The sequence below is a fragment of the Dendropsophus ebraccatus genome, chromosome 5 (genome assembly GCF_027789765.1).
Source record: "Dendropsophus ebraccatus isolate aDenEbr1 chromosome 5, aDenEbr1.pat, whole genome shotgun sequence".
Taxonomy (NCBI): domain Eukaryota; kingdom Metazoa; phylum Chordata; class Amphibia; order Anura; family Hylidae; genus Dendropsophus; species Dendropsophus ebraccatus.
Window position 1 is genome coordinate 53,006,469 of NC_091458.1, and position 23,129 is coordinate 53,029,597.

At 42.1% G+C, this 23,129-nt stretch overlaps 1 protein-coding gene across 5 annotated transcripts in view; it reads right to left on the reverse strand.

Annotated features, from left to right (window-relative positions):
- The window catches only part of ITGB7 (integrin subunit beta 7), a 50,227-nt gene that overhangs the window by 11,479 nt on the left and 15,619 nt on the right, over positions 1-23,129 (reverse strand). For 3 of the 5 annotated variants that reach the window (XM_069972181.1, XM_069972180.1, XM_069972178.1), the window contains 4 exons: positions 16,905-16,995; positions 11,171-11,244; positions 7,389-7,590; positions 5,370-5,540 (listed from right to left, as the gene is read on the reverse strand). In XM_069972181.1, coding sequence (XP_069828282.1) covers positions 5,370-5,540; positions 7,389-7,590; positions 11,171-11,244; positions 16,905-16,992 — 535 coding nt within the window. In that variant the 5' untranslated portion in view covers positions 16,993-16,995. Of the gene's footprint in view, positions 1-5,110; positions 5,324-5,369; positions 5,541-7,388; positions 7,591-11,170; positions 11,245-11,547; positions 11,561-16,904; positions 16,996-23,129 lie in introns of those variants that run through there. The other 2 variants (XM_069972177.1, XM_069972176.1) reach the window with 2 other exon arrangements.

Sequence of the window (23,129 nt, forward strand, 5' to 3'; positions counted from 1 at the left end):
CTTAATCATGGCTAGTGTATCACAGTACTTTACATGCTTATATACAGGGGCGTAGCTAATGTCTCTTGGACCCTGGTGCAAGAGGTCAACTTGGGCCCCCCCCCCTTACCACATACTGACTAACACAACCGCTGCTACTGAATAAAATCCTCTGTACATAGACCAATATCACCTCATCCAGTCATATAGAGGTGGCCCCAGCTCTACACAGGCTCTATACACCATATACATTACAGTGCAGTTATATCAGGTGACTCACAGGGGACGTCTTCTCTGATCGGAGTTCTTCCCTTTTCATCTTCTCCATCTGCCCAGGGCCATTATGAGAACTTTTTGGAGCCACGAATCCACAGAATCTGGCAGACAAACATATTAGTCTCCTCACTCCGGCACCATCCTCATCTCTCTACAAACTGCACATCTGTATTGGCCCCTTTACACCCTCATTTAGTGGGTAGCCTGACTCTATGTGACTCCCTTATAGTACATATCCCCCTATTGTATACACCCCCTGTGTAGTCCACCTTATAGATGGCCCCCCAATGTTTCCCCCTTATAGATGGCCCCCTGTGTTGTCCCTATTATAGATGCCCCCCATGTTATCCCCCATATAGATTGCCCCCATGTTATCAACCATATAGATGCCCCCCATTTTATCCCCCTTACAGATGCCCCCCATGTTGTCCCCTCCTCCTGCCCCTCCATCATCATACTACTACCCCTTTCATCCTCCTGCCCCTCCATCATCATACTACAACCACCTCCACCATAATACTACTACCCCTTCATCCTCCTGCCCTTTCATCATCATACCACTTCACCCCTCATCATCCTCTTGTTCCATCATCATCATACCACTACATCCTCATCATCCTCTTGTTCCATCATCATCATACCACTACATCCTCATCCTCTTGTTCCTTCATCATCATACCACTACACCCCTCATCATCCTCTTGTTTCATCATCATACCACTACACCCCCCATCATCCTCTTGTTCCATCATCATCATCATCATACCACTACATCCTCATCATCTTCTTGTTCCATCATCATCATACCACTACACCCCCCATCATCCTCTTGTTCCATCATCATCATACCACTACATCCTCATCATCCTCTTGTTCCTTCATCATCATCATCATCATACTACTACACCCCCTTCATCCTCTTGTTCCTTCATCATCATACCACTACACCTCATCATCCTCTTGTTCCATCATCATCATCATACCACTACATCCCCATCATCCTCTTGTTCCATCATCATACCACTACATCCCCATCATCCTCGTTCCATCATCATCATACCACTACATCCCATCATCCTCTTGTTCCTTCATCATCATCATACCACTACACCCCTCATCATTCTCTTGTTCCATCATCATACCACTACACCCCCCATCATCCTCGTTCCATCATCATCATACCACTACATCCCCATCATCCTCTTGTTCCATCATCATCATACCACTACATCCCCATCATCCTCTTGTTCCATCATCATCATACCACTACATCCCCATCATCCTCTTGTTCCATCATCATACCACTACATCCCCATCATCCTCTTGTTCCTTCATCATCATACCACTACACCCCATCATCCTCTTGTTCCTTCATCATCATCATACCACTACACCCCCATCATCCTCTTGTTCCTTCATCATACCACTACACCCCTCATCATTCTCTTGTTCCATCATCATACCACTACACCCCCCATCATCCTCTTGTTCCATCATCATCATACCACTACATCCCCATCATCCTCTTGTTCCATCATCATCATACCACTACATCCCCATCATACCACTACACCCCCATCATCCCCTTAAAAACAAAAAAATCTATACTCACCTGCATGATTTCTGTAGCCCCCAGGTCACACGCGCTGGCGGGCTTCCCCCGGCGGGAGGCGGGGTTTAGCGCGGAGGGGGCGGAGCATCGCGGGACCTGGTTTTTTCTTAACGCGATGCTCCCTGCGCTGGAAGTACTTCCCCCCGCCGCACACAGAGCTCCCTGGGGGCCGCAAGACAGCCGGGGGCCCCTGCCTCTTGTGATCGCAAGCAAAACATTGCTTGCGGTCACAAGAGGGAGTGGGAGGCGGGCAGTGCAGTGGTAAGGGGGGGCCTCGCGGGCCCCCCCTTGGTAGCGGCCCGGTCGCGGCGGCGACCCCTGCGACCGCGGTCGCTACGCCACTGCTTATATACCTGTAGGATGTGATGTCCTGCTCTAGACAGTGCACGCCCCTTGGAGGGTGGGGAACACCTCACCTGAGAGGAGGTCACATGACTACTCACAAATGAGTTTGTTGCAAACATAGTATCACAATAAAAAAAAAAAAAATTAATTACTTCTAATTATAAACATCACATGAATAACAAAAATTTGTTTCAATAAATATAATATAGATCTGATTTGTAATTTAATCCTTTCGGATATCTTGTACTCAGGTTTAAAATCCACAGAGCCTCCCTTTTTTGTAGCAAATGAGTCCAATCGCCCCCCCGCCTGGGTTTGTTAACTCTATGGCTGAGATCTGCAGGCCTTTTAAATCTCCCCCATGGCTTTCTACATAGTGTTTCGAAAAACCTGAAAGTGAGTGATAGTTGTTGGAGGTTATTGCCGTGCGTATGTCTGTAAGATGTTCGCCAATGCGTACTTTCAGTTTTCTTATGCTCGATCCCACATATTGCAAATTACACACAGTGCAGTGAGCAACATACACTGTGTGTGTAGAGTTGCAATTTATGAAGGATCGAATTCCAAAACTGCGGCCTGTGGCACGTGACACAACAGAAGTTTGTTTGACAGTGTACACACATGTGCCGCAGCAAAACCTTTTATATTCAGCCAGTTCTGGACATTGGTATCCTTTGCAGCAATGTCACTAGGGGACAAGAGATTGCCTAAAGTACATCCTCTGCGTGCTACATATCTAATGCCATTGTTAAGGACCTGTTCACACTTAGAATCAGCAAATAACAGTGGAATGTATTTATTTATAATGCTGCGTATTTCTTTGAACTGTGGGCTGTAGTTGGTGGAAAAGGTTATAGATTTAGAGGTGGATTGCATGCTGGGGGGTCCGTCTAGTGCCCTATCTTGTAGGTGATGAGATCTGTTTTTTTGTTCGGCTATATTTCTATCTCTTATTATAACACGTAGTTTATAGCCCCTCGCCAAAAGTCTATCCTGTAGACTCTTAGCTTCCCGTAGATAAGTCTTGTTATCAGAACAATTCCGAATTAAACGAATATATTCCCCAATGGGAAGGTTCCTCGTTGTATGAGGGGGATGGCTACTTTTGGCGTGCAAGACGCTGTTGCCCGCCGTAGGTTTACGGTATAGGCTAGTGCTGATTTTACCATCCTTAAACTGTAAAGAAACATCCAGGAAGGCTATAGAGTTGGGGTTAAATTCTGATGTAAAACGGAGATTCATGGTGTTGCCATTAAGGTACTGTACAAAATTCTGTGCTTCCTCCTGTGACCCCTGCCATATCCTTCATAAATTGCAACTCTACACACACAGTGTATGTTGCTCACTGCACTGTGTGTAATTTGCAATATGTGGGATCGAGCATAAGAAAACTGAAAGTACGTATTTTGACTCAACCCTCAACCCCCCCTCCACACACACACAGACACACACACAGACACCTCCACCACGCACACACACACAGACACACACATACACGCACACACCAAGCATTTAAGCACTTAGACCTGTGCATGCAGGCATTGGCTGGTGACAGGTTCACCCCCCCTTACCCGCACTGCCTTAAAAAGATGGCTGGACCATAAGAACAACGATGCACTTTGCCCCTCTGCCATTTTGTCTCGCACCCCCTCCTGATAGTATGTAAGCTCATGCATGCGAGCAGGGACCTCACTCCTCATGTATGGATAATTATATGTATCTCTGTAATGTCGATTTTTTGTCTATGTATGTACCTCCAGAATTGTAAAGTGCTGCGGAATCTGTTGGCGCTATATAAATAAAAATTATTATTATTATTAAGTACGCATTGGCGAACATCTTACAGACATACGCACAGCAATAACCTCCAACAACTATCACTCAACAAACCCAGGCCGGGGGGGGGGGGGGGGGACGATTGGACTCATTTGCTACAAAAAAGGGAGGCTCTGTGGATTTTAAACCTGAGTACAAGATAGCTTAAAGGATTAAATTACAAATCAGATCTATATTATATTTATTGAAACAAATTTTTGTTATTCATGTGATGTTTATAATTAGAAGTAATTAAGTTTTTTTTTTTTTTTTATTGTGATACTATGTTTGCAACAAACTCATTTGTGAGTAGTCATGTGACCTCCTCTCAGGTGAGGTGTTCCCCACCCTTCAAGGGGCGTGCACTGTCTAGAGCAGGACATCACATCCTACAGGTATATAAGCATGTAAACTACTGTGATACACTAGCCATGATTAAGGGGTTTTGACCCAGCAACGCGCCGGCGTGGTTTTTATTTATTTGTTGTTTTTTTGTGATGTTCAAATAAATTTTCTACGTTTTAACCAAGCCGTGGATGGAACCTATTCATGTGATTGAAAGTTAATCCGCCCCTGGGATCAGGCACCTCCTTCAGTAATGGTATACAGATATAAACGATAAAGAGGACCTGTCAGCTGGTATTAAAGCTAATGTCGGTGCCGCAGTCCTTTGATCTATTACCGATCACCAGCCGGGCATGAAGCACTGGGGGCGGGCCTGCCGTCCCCCATTATGACGATCCCCCCTTCCTTGTGTGACGTGGCTCCATTAATTCTATTGGAGCTGCGTCACAGAGGGGAGAGGGTTTAGTCATATGTGGGGGGGTCCTGCCCCCAGTGCTTCATGCCTGGCTGGTGATTGGTAACAGACTGGCGCTGTGTGTGGGAACTGGGCGACGGTTAAAAAAAAAAGAGTGCATCCAGCATCATGTAAAAAACACCAAGCAGTGTAGGTAGTGGGACATTCGCTTTAAGGTGTCACAAGAAGCCCATGGCTATTTAGGGCTTATTGCCCCATACATTGTCATTAGGGATGAGTGAGTATGTTCAGATTCATACAAAGCTTTGTCAGCATTTGATTACCGATGGCTGAAGAAGTTGGATGCAGCCCTAGGGAGTCCTGGGAAACATGGATACAGCCTATGGCTTTTCTTGCTTTTTTTATACATATGATGCCCCATTCTTGAAACATCAACATTTTTCTAAATAGGCATATTAGTGTGAAGTGCCAAGTTGATATTCCTCATTTCTGGTAGAGTCCAAACGCAGCTGGCCTATTGCATCTTCAATCTTGCCTGTACATTTATCTGTTCTAATGCTATACTTGTTACATGGATCATACCGATGCGTACGGACTTGGTGACCTTGTGTAACACTTTCTGAATGTCACTTCCTAATTTTTTCACATTCTCCAGATCATCCTTCATGGAATAAGACAAGTCCATCAGGTAATAGAGATCAATAGGATACCCTTCTGCACGTTTGAAACGCACTGAAAATGTTCTTTTCTCTCCTGAAATTCAAATAGTATTGATGAGACACTACTAGTCTAGATGTAAAAAAACTGTGACATTTTAATGGAACAAAGCCATCAGAAAGTGACCATTTCAAAAGAAAATTTTGCCTATTCATGTAAAAAAAAAAAAAAAAGATAAAATATTGCAGCTGTTCACTTGGCCACTAGATGACAGCATTGAGTAAAGCTAATGTTATTCATTTTATGCAGCAAAAGAATTATCTCCATTAGGGTACCTCCACACGTACCGGATTCGCATTTTATGGGGTTACATATCCGCAGCGGAATTTTCATTCGAGCAGGTAATGTATGCTCCAGGCCAGGGGCTGCGGGTTGCGGGGGGTTAAAGGGGCCGGGTTACATATCTGCTGCAGAATAAAAATTCCGCTGCGGGTATGTAACCCCATAGAACTTCACGCTACATGGATTCGCAGCGGGTTTCACTGCATACTCGCAGCGTGAAATCCAGACGGCGGAACATGCCAAGATGATAATGTGTATTACCGTCTTGGCATGTTCCGTCTCCATGGATACCAGAACTTCGAGCTGCCGACTGGATTTCAACACTAATTGCGGCCGCTGGCTTTCTGACAGGTACACTTTAAAGGGTGTCTGTCGTTATAAAGCATGTTTGCAATTTACATTTATTATATATATATATATATATATATATGTATGTATGTATTTTTTTTAGTTATCCTGCTTTAGAACAAAGGTATACTTACTTGTATCCAGGTCCAGTCTCCTGAAGGCAGCTTTTTAGTCTTTAGCTGGTTGAAAAAAAGAAACTAAACAGAAAGTTCTGGTCATCTGCTCACAGAAAAGGTATCAATTATTTAATTGACAGACACATTGAGCCATGACTCTCTGTACTGGGCGGGACTTCCTGTGTTTAGTCTCTTTTTTTCAACCAGCACAAGACTAAAACGCTGCCTTCAGGAGACTGAACAAAGTATAGCTTTGTTTTACAACATGATAAAAAAAAATAAAAAATAAAAATAATAATAATGAATGTATATTGCAAACTTGCTTTATATCACATCTCCTTTTGATTTAGATTTTGAAAGTTATAACGACAGTTACATTTTAAGGCCACGTTCACACTGGCCAGTCTACAGTACTAACTGGGATAAACTTTATTTGTATTGAATTGGGATGCTGTGTGCGCCTGCATCCCAATTCACCACTGCACACAATGGAAAGTACGGGTGGAGCCGCACTTTCCATTGCACTGGGTTGTTTGGCCATTATTTAATGAATAGTGAACGCACAAAACTGACATGTTAGTTTTTGTTGCAGCCGCTAGGAATCCCGGCTGGAGCGTATACTATGTGTATACAATCCGGCCGGGATCCTATTGACTGCAGCACAATGTAAATTTTCTCTTAATAACGGCGGTTATTGCAAATGGGCAACAACAGCTGTGATTAATAGGAAATTTACATTGTGTGAAGTCAAGATAAACAGGTTTTACAATGATATTAGCAGCAATATGGTTATAAACAGCTGACAAAGAATAGTATAAAGTGGCAGAGTGGGCTCTCATGGTGTACAAATAGGACGGGAAGGTGTTTGAGTATGGACATCCTCCAAGACACATTGTAACACAAAATAAATACATTAATTAATATATACATAAAAAAGTTTAATTATAATAATACTAGGCCCTCAAATTCTACATGAAGACATTTTTTCCCCAGTATAAGTCTGTAAAATCCCATTTTAAGAATTATAAAGGAATATAATATAAAATTCATAGTATTCTTAGATACAGACATCATTCACATGCTTTTCTTGTATAGCTATATGTTCTTACATTAGTAAGTTAGATATTCTGTGTCTTACCAGGGCGCAGTTTCAGGTAGACTTTCTGTGGAGCCAACTGGGTGACCGTGTCTTCATCCGCATTGTCACTCAAGGGCTCGTCCTTAAGAAACTGAACAAGTCCTTTGGGGTCTATCAAGTGTTCTGCATCACATCCTCGCTGGAGGAGCTCTAGACGCGTGGCACATCGAGACCCTTCGGACTCTCCTCCTTGTGTGAAATCCTGCATAATGGGACAACCCACAGTCAGTTACTTTACATGTTACCTTATGCCTTCACATGGATAACATGTTTAGTTAGTTTTAGGTAGTGTATCCATTTTATGGAATTCTGAGTTAGTAGTGGGGGAGCCTGTGCCGGGATACTTATCTCCTGGTCACATTGGAAGGCAGTTAAAAGATCATCAAGGAGAGGCAGCATCAGTACAGAATGTGCGACTTGTCACGGGCGTCAGAGTAGTACTGCACCATTGCTGACTTGATCCACAGTCAGTGAGTGAGGTGAGCTGAGGCGTTCCTGATGTACGCTGTTAGTGTTGAGCGAACTTGGTGAACATTTGGGTTCGCCCGACCTCGAACGCTCTGCTTTTGACTCCCAGTGGCTGAAGAAGATGGATGCCTATGGCTGTATCCATGCTTTCCAGGACTCCCTAGGGCTGCATCCACCGGGGGTCAAATGCCGGGCACTCTGGTTTGGCCGAACCCAAACATTCGGCAAGTTTTACACTAAGTGTAATATATATAGTAGGAGGGTCCCACAGGAGCGGCTGATCTTGGTTGTGCAGGGCATATAATAAAGGTACATATAAAGGTATATATATTATAAACACTAAAATTCCACTACAATTCCACATGGGAAAATGACCATGCTACAGGCTTTTAGATCCGCAATATGCTCATTATGTTGTGGAAAAGCAGCAGATTTTCGCAGTTTATTTCACCTTTTTTTATATATAGAGTGGGTCAAAGGGGTAGTGACTCTCCTTAAGGAGAGCCCGTCATAAAGACATGTGGAGACTTACAGACCAATGCTGCTCCACTGAGAGTCCCTACCCCTTTGACCCCTTTGGTTATAATATGCAAAGTGGAATGGAGGAAATTTACAAAAGCTGTCTGATTGTTAGCCAGTGATCAGCAAGATCAGCCCTCGCTCGCAGTGTATGAACAAGGCATAATAAACTACACGCCTGCAGTTTACAGTGGCAGAAAAGATCATTTCCTGTTCCTCAGTAAATCTATGCCACTTATACATGGGCCGATTATTGGCTGAATGAGCACTCCTAGAAGCACTTGTTAAGTCATAGTCAACCCATGTAAAAGAGTCTTAGGCAGACAGACTTCAAATGCATCTCCACTTGCAGTTGCCAACCAATAACGCCCCAGATGTGTTGGGAGACATGTCTGATGATGCTGCAGGCTATGCTAGCACACTTAGGTCATCCAGGCTACTCATAGTAGCTTGAACAACATGTGGTCTGGAGTTGTCATGTTGCAAAAGGGCTTCTGGGACATGTCGGAGAAATGACTGTACCACTGATACCACATCAATGTAACGACAAGCTGTTAGTGCTACTGGAATAAAGACAAGTGGGGTCCACCTACCATACATTATGCCACTGTACACCATGATCCTGGAAGTATTACCTAATTGAAAAAATGCCAAGGTGTGTAACTGCGTATATTTCTGTGCATAGCAGCCGAAAGCAATAGAATGCCGAGCCGGGATCAGTGCCAATACGGCACAGACCAGATGCGGGGACCAGATGCGGGGATCACCCCTCCGTGACCACGTCACGGGGAGGGGGGGGGGGGCATCCTCCCCACTAGACACCTAGAAAGTGACAAAGCCGCATTTTAAATTTTAAAGCTTTGACAACTGCATTTAAAATGCTAATTAGCGGGCACGGTCAGATCGTCGTGCCCGCTAATTAGCATTTTAATTGCCACGGTCCTGGGCTACAAGCGGCACCCGGGATCGCGGAGGTTCAGAGCAGAGTCGCTGCACAGCCCCCTCTGAACTCCCCCACCCACATGAGGACGTACAATTACGCCCTCATGCGGGAAGGGGTTAATCCTGCCCTTGCTGTGGGGCAACACACTGCCCCAACTACCATTATGATGCCCTGGGCAACCATCACATATGACAGTCGGTCACCCCTAGTAGTGATACGAGGGACATTAACAGTTCACCGGTAACCAGATTTATAGCCAATTGAGCATTTATGAGACCAGCTTGGACACCGGCTTTGGCAACCTATGAGTGTGCCGGACTACAGGCCCAGCTGCAACATTTTCCACACTGTCAGAGTAATGTGTAGACGTCCCAATACATTTGTCCATAAATTGTGTTAATTATGTATAGTTTTGCATAGTTAGCAAATTTTTCTCTATACAAAAATACGTATATAGAGAGTTATATAGGTAGAGTTATTAAGATTTGCCTACTTGTTCGCCAGTCTCAAATAAAGGCCCGGCCCATTTACCAAGCTGGATTTGCTAAGAGACGTAGGCCTCTTAGTAAAGCCGGCCAGCCCTGTACTTGTCGCAAGTGTAGATTTTTGCATGGTTTATGCCTGTTTCTAGGAGTAAACCTTAGATAAATAAGGAGTGGATGTGGAAGGCGATAAATCAGGCGTGGGAGGAGGCCATATCTCTTTCCTGCCTTGATGTTGTTATAGCTGGCATATGCCCTGGAGAAGGTAAGAATCTGCGCTTTCTCCATGGCATACCCCATGGGCGCAACCTTGATAAATCTGTCCCATAGTTAGTGCAATAAGTGTACATGTACAGTCATTCTGTGCTTAGTAATATTGTCATGCACTAATACACTGGTCTAGGGCAAACATGCAAAGCACTCAGCTGTACAATACAAGGGGCACTGGCGACAACTCTCCCTGGTTTTCGCACCTATGGTACACAAAGCAGAAGGAAATATAAACTTCCGATATGAAAACCTCAAGACATTGTAGATTAATGAAGCAGACAGGAAAATCTCCCCTTTACTAGACACTTTGATGCCAGGCAGACTGTTCCTGCTGTGGTTTATTGTTTTGAGTCAGTAGCTCTGCAGAGCCATTTCTGAAAAGAGAAAATACTTATCGATAGCATGTGGGTACGGCACAACTTTGTTTAGGTAGAGTTGTAAAGTTACTAGTCATGTTACCAGGTTGCAGATCTAGCAATAGCAACTATGGCCCATAGCTATGTGGCCCCATAGCTCCTCCACCCATAGAGCTATGTGGCCCCATAGCTCCTCCACCCATAGAGCTATGTGGCCCCATAGCTCCTCCACCCATAGAGCTATGTGGCCCCAAAGCTCCTCCACCCATAGAGCTATGTGGCTCCATAGCCAACCTATGACCCTTCTGTGTAGATCCAGAGGAAAGCAAAAACTCTTATGAGGCCGTTACCAGTGGACCCATACTGGGTGTACATTTCCTTCCCAATTTTAAATATGGCAGAAAAAAATCCCTGGATCAACATCCTATCAAAAGAATATGCTGGTCCTAATAGGCTATGTGAACTTGTAGCATGACCTAAAATAGCATACCCTTCGGTCCCGATTACTTTGAATAGGCACAAGGCAGAAATGTTTCCTTGTAGTTTTCATGAGGTATCACAATGTTTCTCATAGGAGCTTGAACATATCCTATTTTTTTGTCTATATGTTTATATGTCAGCAGTCCTCCCTGACGTAGAGCCCTATGTATGCCCCAGAACATGATAGGAATGGGACTTTAGTAATGTAACAGATGCTTACAATGTCATGGCATTATAACTTGTGAGGTAATTGAAGGCACTGACCTTAGCTGAGCACCAGACACAGCTGGGATGGGACTGGATGCACTCGGAGCAGGATAAAGTGTGCTTACAAATGTCTGAAACAGGAAAAGAAACCAGGTTACACCACCATCAATTGCATCATTCTATATATCAATAGCCTATATCTCATAGTCTGGATAACCATATAGATTGTTTAAAACTTCACAACTCTCACCTAATCTGGGCACACATGGCCACACTGAGACTATACGTGCTAGTACACATTAGATTAAGTTGGTGACAATGAACAATTTCTCATACATGGCTTTTTCATTTGGGCTTCATTTTCGTTAAAGTGTCACTGTTGTTATAAGTTTCAAAATTTTCATTCTCATGCTTTAAAACAAAGATATACTTACTTGTATCCAGGTCCAGTGTCCTGAAGGCAGCTTTTTAGTCTTGTTCTGGTTGAAAAAAAAAAGACTAAACACAGGAATTTTTTTGTGCCCAGATAACGGGGACTTTCTGTGTTTAGTCCTGTGTTTAACACAGGAAGTGCCATGTTTTCCATGATAACTAAAAAATAATGAATGTAAATAGCAAACTTGCTTTATATCACATCGACTGTTGATTTAGATTTTGAAACTTATAACGTCAGGGACACTTTAAATAAATAATGACATGAAGAAATGTTTTTGACGTCTTTATTTATATAAAACCATAAAATTCAGAGCGTGTACTTTCTTTTTCTCATGACTGTATCCTGAAGACGTGCAAGCAACCTCCTCGGCTCCAAACTGAGACATTTGCTGCATATGTCCGGTTGGTTATTGACAGCTAGTGTTATGGTGCAGTTAAGATTTGTTTTATATAAACTATTGTTGCAACTTTGTCAAGATCACAATTTTGTTGTTAAAGGGGTTGGCCAGCAAAAATCTTTTTCTTTCATACCAACTGGTATCAGAAAGTTATACAGATTTGTGATTAACTTCTATTAAAAAAAAATCTCAAGTCTTCCCATACTTATTAGCTGCTGTATGTCATGCAGAAAATGCTGTTTTATTTTCAGTCTGACACAGTGCTCTCTGCTGACATCTCTGGCACGAGACAGGAACTGTCCAGAGAAGGAGAGGTTATCTATGGGAATTCATAGAAAACCGAGACAGAGTTCCTGTCTCGGCCAGAGATGTTAACAGAGAGCACTGTGTCAGACTGAAAATAAAACAACACTTCCTGCAGGACATACAGCAGCTGATAAGTATGGGAAGACATGAGATTTTTTAATAGAAGTAAATTACAAATCTGTATAACTTTATGATATCAGTGGTTTTGAAAGAAAAAGATTTTCGCTGGATAACCCCTTTAAAGTATCAGTTCTAGGGACCCATGGCAAATCTACACAGCGAACCTGTCATGTCTCTTATGCCTTAAAGTTTTGGATTCCATGGATACGACCACACCAGGTCAGTTCCGTGCACAAGCCCTTTTGGATCAGAATGGGGCTCGTGCACGGAAGCTACCCCGCGTGGTCATATCTATGGTTACCCCAACTTCTAGCAGCAGGAATAGACTGCACACTGATCAGGTCAGCATACATCAGGTACACATGTATTGATTTCATATGCAAGGTGGGAATAGGATTTTCTAAAATCCCATTCAGTTTCATGTAACATCTGGAGGACAGTCGCTGAAGTCAGTTACACATCAGGTTTATATATCTGTCAGTTGCTTTGTTTGTTCTTTGCTTATGATTCACATAAAGATCACATTATAGATCAAATGTTAGCAGAAATTTGAGTTCTCTAGTTTCAATACATCCATGTGTTATTTGGTAATCTTGTATGACAGTAACCATAACAGTAACTTTACTTTCAGATCCTATTTGTTCCTCATTCTCACACACGCCTAGGCGTACGCTGTCTCTCACTTCAGTCCTAGTATTGTCTGTGGTTTTATTTTCATGTATTGTTATTTCTCATTTTCATATAGAGGAACCAGTCATATTCATAGTTGGTAAACATCTAATTCTATACTACAATTAGTAACATATTTTTCCCACAACGTAACTAAAAAAATAGTTAGGAACCGTATACTTTACATAGCGACATGCAAATACAATTCCCCTTCATTTCTTTTCTAAATATGAAACTTCCCTTTAACATTAGTTCTCCATTATGACTATTGGTTGATGACCCTGGTAAAATTGCTAATGTGCCATGAGTAAGACCTATAGCTGAGAACATCATATACATTCACAAGACTTAGAATTATTCATGACTTCATTCATCCCCAAGTGAAAACCATGAGTTGCTGGGCAGGTCTAGAACCAAACTGAAAACTGTAAAATTTATGTTACATGTATACAATTTCATATTTTTAATATTTTTTTATTTTAACTATTATTATAATTTTACATTGGGACTTGTTTAGACTTGTTTAGTCTAAAATCTTATAAATCTTACATTTATACTGGTATTTTCAGTAGTAAACGGCTGAAAAAAGGACCAACACTTAATTTTATGGCCATGCTTGAACATACAGCCATTTCCCCATTCGATTCTGTGACCCAATGGTAAAAATATAGCATTTTTAGGATATGTTTACACACTGTCAAAGTGACAGATGTTTTTATTGGACGGCCCTCATGTAATGACAAATAGCGGACATTATTTTACAGCAGTGGTGTCATGGCCGCGGCGGCGTCCCGTGCTCCGGGCCGCCGCCGCGACCGCCCTCTATCCCACGCAGCTGCCGGGGTCCCTGTGCAGGGACCCGGCGCTGCGGTCTGTTCGGCCCCGGGGGGCGCCTCACCTCGTCCCGCTCCGGTCTCCGTCTGTGCCGGCCGGCGCGCGCGTCCCCGCCTCCTAGGGCGCGCGCGCGCCGGCTGTCTCAGATTTAAAGGGCCAGTCCGTCCCTAATTGGTAGTTGCACCCAATCACTCCCTATAAATCCCAGCATGCCCTGTCCCTCGTGTTGGAGCCTCTACATGCTTCCCATAGCGTTTGGCCCAGCTCCCTGTTGTTCCTGATTCCTATCCGCTACCTGGTCCCTAGTCCCTGTTCCTGATTCCTATCCGCTACCTGGTCCCTAGTCCTTGTTCCTGGTTCCTGTTCCCCTGTTTCACCATTGCTCCTGTGTATAGCCTGTCACCTGCGGTTACGCCTACAGACCTCTGCCAGCACCATCTCCTGCCTACTGCTCCTGCCACGCCTCGCCTGCCGTCACTAGCAACCAAGCCAGGGGTAGCGACCTGGGGGTCGCCTGCCGCAGCAAGTCCATCCCGCCTTGCGGCGGGCTCTGGTGAAAACCAGCGGCCCCTTAGACTCCGCTCCCTGGTGAGGTTAGTGCCATCGCTGGTGACGGTCCAGTGGATCCACTACTCCAGGCGTTACAAGTGGACGTTTTTATATGAATAACGGCTGTTATTTGTTGTTCAAATAAAAACGGTTGTCATTTTGACAATGGATAAATTCCCACAATGTAAAAAAAAGGTCAAATAATGGCTGTTGTTGCAAAACAACGAACATTATAATCATCATGATCATTAATAATGGCCGTTTTTTGCCCTTATTTTTACATTCTGGAAACATAGCCTCAGCCTGTTTTTCTGTGTGTGCATAGTTTAATTTCAAAGCTTTTTACTTAATTTTACTTATATATTTTTTATGTCAGATCCTAAGGGTGTGTTCACACAGTGAGGGGTTTAATTGCAATTATTGAATACAAAGCCAGGAAGGTATTTGAAAAGAGAGGTGTCAGTCTTTCCTCTTCATGTGCCTACCACCATTTATGATTTGTTCCTGACTTTGTATTTAATAAGTGGAATTAAATACCTGACCATGTGAACATACCCTAAGGGCGAAACAACCCAATTACTGCAACCACAACACAACCAGATTGTGTGGTCATGATTTCTGTTTCCTGTCAGTGAAAATTTATCCTAATCCTAAAAACATTTGCCTAAGTAAAATTGGGCTGTTACTTTGTAACATCACATAGGACTATGTAAACTGATCTAATGTAATGGTTTACTTATATACTGACAGGGACCTTGGTGAACGATTATACTTTACATTATATGGTGATCATATGGTTTGTACATAACACAGGATATTCCCTTTAATGGTTTCCCTTGAACATCATGTGAGTGGATAAATGAGCATGTGTTTTACTGAGTCATCTAGATATTCCATTTAGTCATATTATTAAAACTTATGTTGCAGTTTTTTCAGGCTGTTCTGTTTCAGAATTTTTCAGGCTGTTATTTAAAGGGGTTGGCCACTTTATAGTAAAATAGTTTAGTATACAGTATTAGTAAGTGTACTCACTGTATATACTGACAGTAGCTCCCTGTGTACCTCATAGAACTAATAGACTCCCTTTCTCTAAGTAGGCAGGTACCAATGTGAATTATGATCATCTGTGTACAGAGCTACAGAACCTGTTGGCGTTATACAAGCAATGCTAAATACATAAATGGTAACTGCATTATATATACAAAACTGTGCTCAATCATCAAGTCTGTGACTGGAGAGACCTGGTGAATAGCTATAAGATGACAACGAAGTAGAGCAGAGACACACATAGTGCCAGTGATAGAAGTGATAAAAATGACGTGCTATAAAAAATTTATCATATTTATCATTTTATTAAAATGTATCAATTTATCATATTTATTTTGAATGTTGATAAATTGATGGATTTTAAAAACCTCAATACCAAAAAGGTTTTCAGTAAAGTGCAGTAAGTGCAGCTTTTTGGATGCAACTGTTGCACAGAGTCAAGAAAAGACCTCTTCTCCCTGTACAGTCCAGCAAATTTTTTTTATTAAAGTATTGTATTGCCCTCCAAAACTTATACAAATCTCCAATATACACTGATTACAGGAAATGATTATAAATTGCTTTTTTCCCTGCACTTACTAGTGCATCAAGGCTTCACTTGGTGATGTCACGACCCGACTCCCAGAGCTGTGCGGGCTGTGGCTGCTGGAGAGTATGATGGCAGGGGTACACTGAGGGACACAGGGCACTGGGGGGACACTGAGCATCCCTCTGCCATCATCATCTCCAGCAGCCACAGCCCACACAGCTCTGGGAGTCGGGTCGTGACATCACCATGTTATCCATGAAGTGAAGCCTTGATGCAGTAATAAGTGCAGGAAAAAAAGCACGTTATAAGCATTTCCTGTAATAAGTGTGTATTGGTGATTTGTATAACTTTTGGAGGGCAATACAATACTTTAATAAAAATTTTCACCTGACTTCTACTTTAAAGCTATGTTTTCCCATAGTGAGAAATTTTTCATTGCTTTAATGCATTTTTTACACTGTATTTACAAAGTAAAATTGGCATGCTAAAAGCAGTGTGCGTGCAATTTCTTTTTTTTATATTCACCTAACTGAATGTGAGGCAGTTTTTTTAGACTGTGCAGTTCTATTAGAATAATCCTAGCACATATATAGTTTAGGATCCGTCGTCCCCTTCTGAGTTTACCTTTTTGTAGTAGGATTTTATAAAACCAGTAGCAGTATTGCAATTAAAAAATATCTATTTTATGCATATATACTAATATTTGGAGTGTTCTGTTGTACTTTTTATGCTTCCATAATGTGGGTAACCCTGTTAATGTGTCAGATCCTGGACCCATCAGAGAATCTTCTGCTACTCTAGTGGTCCTGTCCAACCATTGTAACCAAGCAGAAATGTATCAAATATTGAGGAACAAAAATTCCACATTAAGCATAAAAAAATCAACAGGATAGACTCATCCTACCTGTCTGATGTTCTCCTGTCTCCTTGTTTCCATACAACCCTGGATACAAAATGAGCCCCAAAGTCCACATGAATATCACAGCCACCATATTCTGGAAATAAATGTAATGTAAATGGTCAAGATTAAACAAAGAAAAAAAAATTATGAGATATCTATAGAGCAGAAATAATTCCCATTCATGCTGCTAAAACACAACAATAACAATACAATGATCACATATGTGCAGGATAAAAAAAAAAAACATGATATAAGGTTGAAAATAAATGACCCATAGTCAGCTTTAAATGCATTCATCTTTTTTATCCTTATATCTAGATGCATTTACATTGCTCAATTTCTTTTGTAACTGTAGTGTTGTTATTTAGAGCTGGTAATAACAGATCCCATAAAATATACATATACGGTAAAGCTCTATAAATCAGGAAGATGAAAGGGTTAATTTCTCTGACCACTAAAAAAATAACAAAAACTGCATACTCCCCTCCCTTCATCCCTTATGGTGCCACTCTGTTTTTGTTTGAGGGCACTGACTCTATTAATCTATGTGAAAAACAATATTAGGAAAATAGACATGGTAATCAATACTGAGGCTATGTTCACACACCGTAAAATAAAAGCAAAATCCGGCAGTAAAATAGGTATAAAACACATATTGTGGATCTAATAATGTGCTACATTGAAGTATATGGAAAAGCAGCCATCTGTGCTTTTACAATGTGTGTATAGACTAACATTTTTCTATAGACTTTAATGTAGCACATTATTAGATTCACAATACAGACACATTTTATACCTGTTCTATTGTCGGATTTTGTTTTTGTTTTTCTGTGTGTGAACATAGCCTGAAGCTGAAGTGATTTTCTAGATTTATTAAGTGGTGTTACATTCTTCATTTTATGTTTCAGAACTCTGGGGATCACATGTTCACATGTTTTTTTGTTTACATAGTTTTTTAAGCACAGTTTTTCCCCTTTGAAAAACAAGCCTTTTAACCGATTCTTATACATACGCATTACAAATGCATGTTTAATAACAAACTTCGTTTTAGAGCAACGCAGAGAAATAGGGGAGTTGTCCCATCTTTTTGGTGTTTCCACTTGGTTGTGGTCATCTTGTTTTGTCACTACCTCAGCTTGAGGGTATATGAGGATTAGATCAAAGGACGTCTTTATTTAAAAAACAAAACGAAAAAAAAACTTTCCTTTCAAATAACAGTTTTAACCTTGATAAGAATAAGAACAGATGTTTATAACCTGTAAACCACAGGATGAATAGTGCACCTGCTATCTGTGTGGTTTTTCACTTGAGTGAAGATCAGTACTGATTGTGATATCATTTAGTAAAGCGGCTGCTCAGAATGAGTGAATGTTGTTCTTAAAGCCAACCAATGAAAAGAAAAATATAAAATAAACTAAATCGGTTAAAGGGCTTTTCTGGCTTTTTCAAAAATTGATTGGGTAGCAGGAAATGGCTAGAGACAAATACAAAAATGTCCCCAAATTATTCTGCCCGGACTGCCCGGCGGATGTCTCCCGGTGATGTCACAATGAACCAGGGATGGTTGCAGCACCTTGAATGGAGTAAAAATGTCACAACGCTGTTTTTTTTATTTCATATGGGATTATACAGAGGAACAGACAAAGGCACTGGTTGACGCGTTTCGGTGACACTTGCCTTGCTCACAACTTCTGAGCAATTGAGCTGGCGGGCCAGATGATGGGGGCAGTGCTCCTAACAGTGCTCCTGGCCAAAGATTACGCCAACTAACAGCACAGGACTGGAGTCGAGGAGGAAGGTAAGACACATAGCTTCCTCCTCAGTGTCCCTGGCGCTATAGGGGGCTATTAGCAGGTTAGATTGCCTAGTTCCCCTTTAAGTGCATATCACATTCGTCTGCATTGATTCACAATAGGCTGTGTTTCATTGTATAAACTCTAGTAAAGCGTATTCAGCTCTTATAGAAGAGGATCTGATCTACATCTCCAACACACTTCCAATTTAAGGAAAAGCCCAAATGTTGCTTTCACAATGACTATTTGTGATATTTATATCCCTGAGATGTGAGCTGATGTGTGCCTCTGCCACGGGGTAATACAGAATACCCACAAAGAAATCACTGATGTACACAAGCTCAAAAGTATCCATCTTATTGTTACACCAGAGTATGCAATGACAGCGCATATACAGATGGAGCAGAGCTGATATTAAAATGTGCTTGCTATGGTTGCCCCAAGAATGACAGGTAACCTACTAACCTAGAACCTCTTTAAAGGGGTTATCCAGCGCCACAAAAACATGGCCACTTTTCCCCCTCTCTTATCTCCAGATTGGTTGGGGTTTGAAAATCAGTTCCATTGAAGTAAATGGAGCTTAATTGCAATCAACACCTGAACTGGAGACAAGAGAGGGGAAAGTGGCCATGTTCTTGTAGCGCTGAATCTACAGCATATCCACAGCTGTTTTAAGATTAATGGCATTCTGGTCCCCCCCCCCTGGCCTGTTTGCAGCATACCCTTTGGCCGGAGACCCACTTAGAGACCAGTTATTGCAGAAGGGCACTAGTAATCGTGCGTTTACACTGAGAGATTTATCTGACAGATTGTGGAAGCCAAAGCCAGGAACAGACTAAAAGCAGGGATCTATGCTCTTTTCAAATTCCTGGTTTTGGCTTCAAAATCTGTCAGATAAATCTCTCTGTGTAAACGCACCATCAGTCTCTTATCCCTTCTTGCTTTAGGCAATTCTCAGCCTCTCTGAATTTAATATTATGATTTGCGTGGAAAGGGGAAAAAAAAGAGAAGACCTGCTTCTCATATGCACACAACACATCCTCCAGAGGGGGCAGCAGAGAGAACATATCACTTTGCACATTAGTTCACAGGGTATGAACATGGCAATTATTACATTGTAGGGGGAACTTATCAACCTGAAACCTGAATTGCACCTGACAGCTTCACTTTAATTTCCCCTTGAGTGTGAATTGTACAGTATGATCAGAAAGGGCCTTACTATGAACACATTTTTTTGAAGCTGTACTGCAGTCCTTGTCTGCAAACTAGCAGCTATGGTTTTTATATTCTTCACTTTGACTGCTCTCAGGAAATAGGGGTTTGGAAGTTACAAGTTTAGTGCTGTTACTGAAGACGTCAGTGTAGATGTAGACATGTGCGGTATGAGTAAACCACAGTGTTTTTCTGCTCAGTATAAGGATTTGTCTACTTGTTGACTTTAACCCCTTAAGGACAGAGCCTGAAATGGCCTTAATGACAGAGACAAATTTTATGAATATGACCTGTGTCACTTTATTCATTAATAACTTCGGGATGCTTTTACCTATAACGAATCTTTATGAAAAACCCCCAAATAATGTGAAAAAATGTGAAAAAATGCATTTTTCCAACTTTGAAACTTTTTTGCTTATACAGAAAGTGATTATACCACATAAATTATATATTAAATAGCATTAGCAACATGTCTAATTTATGTTGGCAGCATTTATTAAACGATCTTTCATTTTTTTTTAGACAATAGGAAGCTTAAAACATTAGCAGCAAATTTCAAAATTTTCTGTAAAATTTCAAAATCAGATATTTTTAGGGACCTGTTCAGGTTGAAAGTGTATTTGAGGGGCCTGTATGTTAGAAAGCCCGACAAAGCACCCCATTTCAGAAACTGCACCCCCCACACTCTGCAAAAGCATATCCAGAAAGTGTTTTAACCCTTTAGGGGAGTCACAGAAATAAAAGCCAAGTGTGTAAGAAATTTGAAAATTTTAATTTTCTGTGCAGAGATTTTATTGTAATCCAATATTTTTCATAATTATAAACCTATTACCAGAGAAATGCACCCCAATAATTATTGCCCCGTTTCTGCAGTTTATAGAAATACCCCATATGTGGCCCTATTGCGCTATTTGACGCAACCACAAGCCTCAGATTTAAGGGAGCGCCTAGTGAATTTCAACGCCTTCGTTATATTTGGTCATTTTTGACTGTACCACTTCAGGTTGGCAGAGGCTCTGGGGTGCCAAAACCTAAAAAACACCCCTAAAGGGACACGATTTAGAAAACTACACCCCTCAAGGAATGTAACAAGGGGTGCGGTGAGCATCTGGACCCCATAGGTGCTTCACAGATTTTCCGAACAATATGGCGTGAAAAAAGAAAAATTTATTTTTTACACTAAAACGTTCTAGCCTTCAATTTTTCATTTTCTTAAAGGGATAAGAGGAAAAAAAAGACACAAAACGTGTAGCGCAGTTTCTCCCGAGTACGGAAATACCCCACATGTGGCGATAAAGTGCCAAGGGGGCGCAGGACGAGCCTCCAAAGGGAAGGAGCGCCAATTGGCTTTTGGAAGCTGAATTTCACTGGAAAGGATTTCAAGGGCCATGTCGCATTTACAGAGCCCTCGTGCTGCCAAGACACTGGAAACCCCCCACAAGTGACCCCATTCTGGAAACTACACCCCTCAAGGAATCTAACAAGGGGTGCAGTAAGCATATGGATCCCACTGGTGATGGGCACAAATGTGGAACAATGTGACGTGAAAGGGAAAATTTTCATTTTTTCACTTTCATGGCACAAATGTGCCTGTCATCAAGGGGTCCATATTCTCACTGCACCCCTTGTTAGATTCCCTGAGGGGTGCAGTTTCCATAATGGGGTCACTTGTGGGGGGTTTCCAGTGTTTTGGCAGCACAAGGGCTCTGTAAATGTGACATGGCGTTCATCATCCATTCTAGCCAAATCCAACCTCCAAAATCCAAATGGCGCTCATTCCCTTCGGAGGCTTGCCCTGCGCCCACATGGCGCTTTATGTCCACATGTGGGGTATTTACGGACTCTACGGAAATTGCTCTAAACATTTGGTTTTTTTCCCCTCTTTTAACCCCTTGTGAAAATGATAAATTCAAGGCTAAACCAACATTATAGTGTAAAAAATGTAATATTTCATTTTCACGCCACATTGTTCCACATTTGTGCCCGTCACCAGTGGGGTCCATATTCTCACTACACCCCTTGTTACATTCCCTGAGGGGTGTACTTTCCATAATGGGGTCACTTGTGGGGGGTTTCAACTGTCTTGGCAACACAGGGGCCTTTTGAATGCAACATGGCCCCTCGAAATCCATTCCACCCAAATCCAGCCTTCAAAAACCAAATGGCGCTCCTTCCCTTCGGAGGCTTACCCTGCACCCGCATGGCACTTTATGTCCACATGTGGGGTATTTCCGTACTCAGGGGAAATTGCGCTACACATTTAGTGTTTTTTTTATCTTTTAGCCCCTTGTGAAAATGAAAAAATCATGACAAGATTAATGATTTAGAGTAAACATTTTACAAAAATTACACTAAATGTTGGTCTAGCCTTGATTTTTTCCATTTCCACAAGGGGTTAAAAAAGAAAATGAACACAAAACGTGTAGGGTAGTTTCCCCTGAGTACGAAAATACCCCACATGTGGGCATAATGTGCCATATGGGCACAGGGCAAGCCACCAAAGGGACAGAGCACCATTTAGAGGCTGGAATGGAGGATGGAGGCCATGTCGCATTTACAAAGCTCCTGTGCTGCCAGGACAGTAGAAACCCCCCACAAGTGACCCCATTCTGGAAATTACACCCCATAAGGAATCTAACGAGGGGTGCAGTGAGCATATGGACCCCACTGGTAACAGGCACATATGTAGAACATGTGCTGTGAAAATAAAAAATACAATTTTTTTCATTTTCACGTCCCAAATGTGGCCGTCACCAGGGGGCCATATCCCCGTTGCCCCCCTTTGTTAGATTCCTTATTGGGTGTAGTTTCCAGAATGGGGTCACTTGTGGGGGGTTTCTACTGTCCTGGCCGCACAGAGGCTTTGTAATTGCATCATGGCATCCTCTAATGGGAATGGTGGCCATACCTACTTAGCTGGGAAAAAGGGACAATTCTAATTTATTTGGGGGTATTAGGCCAATTATTAGTTTATAAGGTTGAAAATGACAGGTGTCCATCAAATTCAACCTGTGTTGAAGGCAAAAAACCCTCATAAGGCAGACGACAGTAGCCTCATCACAGGGGAAAAATTCCTTCCCGACTCCATAATGGCAATCAGAATAATCCCCGGATCAACGTGACCCCTGAAATAGGAATAAGGGACAGAATTTAGATAATGTAGAACCCCAGTGACGTGTGGTACGCCTTGAAGCGATCCAGTATGCAGAGGCCGGGGTGATCA